General features: G+C 34.0%; 1 protein-coding gene across 1 annotated transcript; it reads right to left on the bottom strand.

Moving 5' to 3' along the window:
• Positions 1-255: 255 nt before the first annotated feature.
• LOC120215381 lies at positions 256-2,618 on the bottom strand. The gene is made up of 4 exons (XM_039213098.1): positions 2,434-2,618; positions 1,646-1,906; positions 1,034-1,192; positions 256-935 (listed from the first exon to the last, which is right to left on the bottom strand). The coding sequence occupies exons 1-4, from the start codon at positions 2,434-2,436 to the stop codon at positions 690-692; spliced, it is 669 nt and encodes a 222-aa protein (XP_039069029.1). The 5' UTR covers positions 2,437-2,618; the 3' UTR covers positions 256-689.

Below are 2,618 nucleotides of genomic sequence, written 5' to 3' on the forward strand. Positions count from 1 at the left end.
CACATTTCACATGGGAAAAAGAAGAGAAATCAAACACGACATTGATGCCAACTTGCCATAAAATATGGAGATCAAGGGTCCCAATATCACACAGTCACCAAAGATCAGACGAAAATAGCATACAATTACTGACAAAGCTTCCTATTGAGAACAACCCGCTCCATTAATTAATTCATGTCAACTCAATTAGAAACATTGCCATCAAAGCTGAAGGCCCCAGACCCAGAGTAATCATAGGAATCTCCTATTGAACTGTTAATGAATATGATAATTTCAAGTATAAAAGAAAAAATGTTTGGGGTTGTAATCAAGAATATCCTATTGAACCATGAAAATAAAATTCCACCGAAAGAGAAACAAAATCATTAATAGATCCAATCAAATCTGTCGGGGTAGATACAAAGCTCAAAATCCATTTTAAAACACTGCTGGCTTATCATCAAATATACCATCTTTTTTTCTTTCTATTATGCTGTACAATCTCAAGAAAATTAATGCACTTTCTCAGATCATGGCAATGGTGGGGACTTCCCTCTCAACTAACACCAACTAAATTCCAAAATGAGAACTAATCTTCAAGAGTGACTGCACTTTCTTCAAACTCCATTGCAATGTAGAGCATTCATTTTATCAACTGTTTTTAGCTATGGGTTCTTTTATTGTCTTCTTATGTACCTTTGTTAAGAGTATTAACTGAGGGGAGCCCTCTGAGGAGTTCCTTTCCTTTTGTTCAATTGTTTCCGAGGCCTTAAACTTTTGAGCACCCATGTTTTTGTCTCCTCTTCTGAAAGATCTGTCGACGAGAGTGAAGACTGCTTTTCCTCCGAACTTGCTTCCGAATTCTGATTGTCTTTCCATGAAACATCACGAAATTCTTGCATTTGTAAATCCATTTTATGGCTTTGGCCTTTAGGCTTCACATCAACAGCCAATACCTGAAAGCATTGATTAGATTATGGTTTACATTGCAAAAGAGGAAATTCAAGTAGTAAGCTTGAGTTTTCAGAATGAAACCCGACATGAACTCGTTTACCTTGCATGCAATGGAACAAAAACGATTAGGTGGGTCTTGAAGGTATCTTCTACAAGCTTCACAGGCAGCACCGGCTTTCGATTTCGTTGATGGCTTGGCATCTTTAGCTTGAGGCCTTGGATTCAAATGTACAGCTTTTTCACCATTGATTTTGTATGTCTAAAAGATAATTAAAAAATTTCAGTAAATAAAATTGTACATAATGATCATTCCAATAACGACTAAAGTTAATCAAAAGTGAAAAAGTAAAAGCCAATCAAAGCAATCACTTAAGTAAATTATAAGTTAAAAATGTGAATGGAAAATAATTAGAAAGCAATTCAGTATGATCCTACAAACATAATGATATGAAAATCTCTCTTTGATTTCAAATCTTGGTGTTTGCATATATCTATGATTATATAATATAATTTAGAGGATCGATAATCACCGATTCATATTCATCTATGCATATATCAGTAAGAATTGGAAGAAATTAATAACAATATTTCCCTATGTTACACAGATTCTTCAATTTTACTTAACATACTAATATACTCTAAAGAATTACATTGATTGGTAACCGAACATATGAATGCTTCAAAGCGAAAGAGTAGTGAACATATGGAAAACCTGAATTTTGGAGCAGTCGAGATGCTTCTGCATTTCTTGAAGGCGAACAACGTCTTGATATACGTATTTGCAGATCTGAAGTGACCGGTGCTGGATATGATCCTTACAATGCCGGCAAAACTCGAGACAACAGTTGATGCAAAAGACATTTTTTTCATTTTTTCTTAGGTCTTGATGATCAAAGCAAGGACCAAAGAACTCACTTTCCAGAAGGGTACTAAGCCAATCTGTTTTCTTCTTAATGTACACGCCACAACCCACCTACAATACCAAATTCAATTCATTACCATCAAATAAGCCTTGAAATAATGTTCTAAAATTCTTGAAATAATAACAGTTAATTCCAAGTTCATATAAACGGAAACACAATAGTAAAGTTAACACACAACAGTTAAGATCCAACTTTTAATGCGAATGTTCCAATTAGAAGTAAAATTCAATCAAATTTCAATGAACTACATCATTCAAGATTCTAAATTCCAAACAGCGACAGTAAAGTAGTTGAATTCATGAACAGGATTGGAAGTTTCAACAAAACTATATTAACCAAGAGGGTTTACAGGCTGTTTTCCATTGAGTATATCATAGCTGCAATAAACACGAGATTGAAAAAAAAATATTCTATTTCTTTGAATTTATCTAAATTTTCCTGGAAACCAAACAGACCTTTTATCACTGATAGTCAAGTAAAATCAATCACCAAAAACAAGAAACGAATACCCATAATTCAAAACTGCAAAATTAACTTCTGCGGAAAGAGTGAAGTCAAAAGAGACAGAAATTCTCACCATTTCTAGCTTTGAACTGGATATCTAATTCACTCTTTACTTGCTCTGATGAATACTCAAATGAATACAATTTGCAAAGCAAGTTTGAGAAAAAGAAGAAGAAGAAAGAATTGAGAGGGGTGTAAGAAGAGACGGCTACATAATGTGGAAAGTGGGAGGGAAAATATAAGGAATGTGCAGTGAAA

Source organism: Hibiscus syriacus, unplaced genomic scaffold (genome assembly GCF_006381635.1).
Source record: "Hibiscus syriacus cultivar Baekdansim isolate YM2019G1 unplaced genomic scaffold, ASM638163v2 tig00110114_pilon, whole genome shotgun sequence".
Lineage (NCBI taxonomy): Eukaryota > Viridiplantae > Streptophyta > Magnoliopsida > Malvales > Malvaceae > Hibiscus > Hibiscus syriacus.

Coding starts and splice junctions, on each gene's coding strand:
- LOC120215381 (XM_039213098.1), bottom strand. Junction 1,193..1,645: donor TCGACTGCTCCAAAATTCAG/GTTTTCCATATG, acceptor ATTATCTTTTAG/ACATACAAAATCAATGGTGA. Junction 936..1,033: donor TTTGTTCCATTGCATGCAAG/GTAAACGAGTTC, acceptor CAATGCTTTCAG/GTATTGGCTGTTGATGTGAA.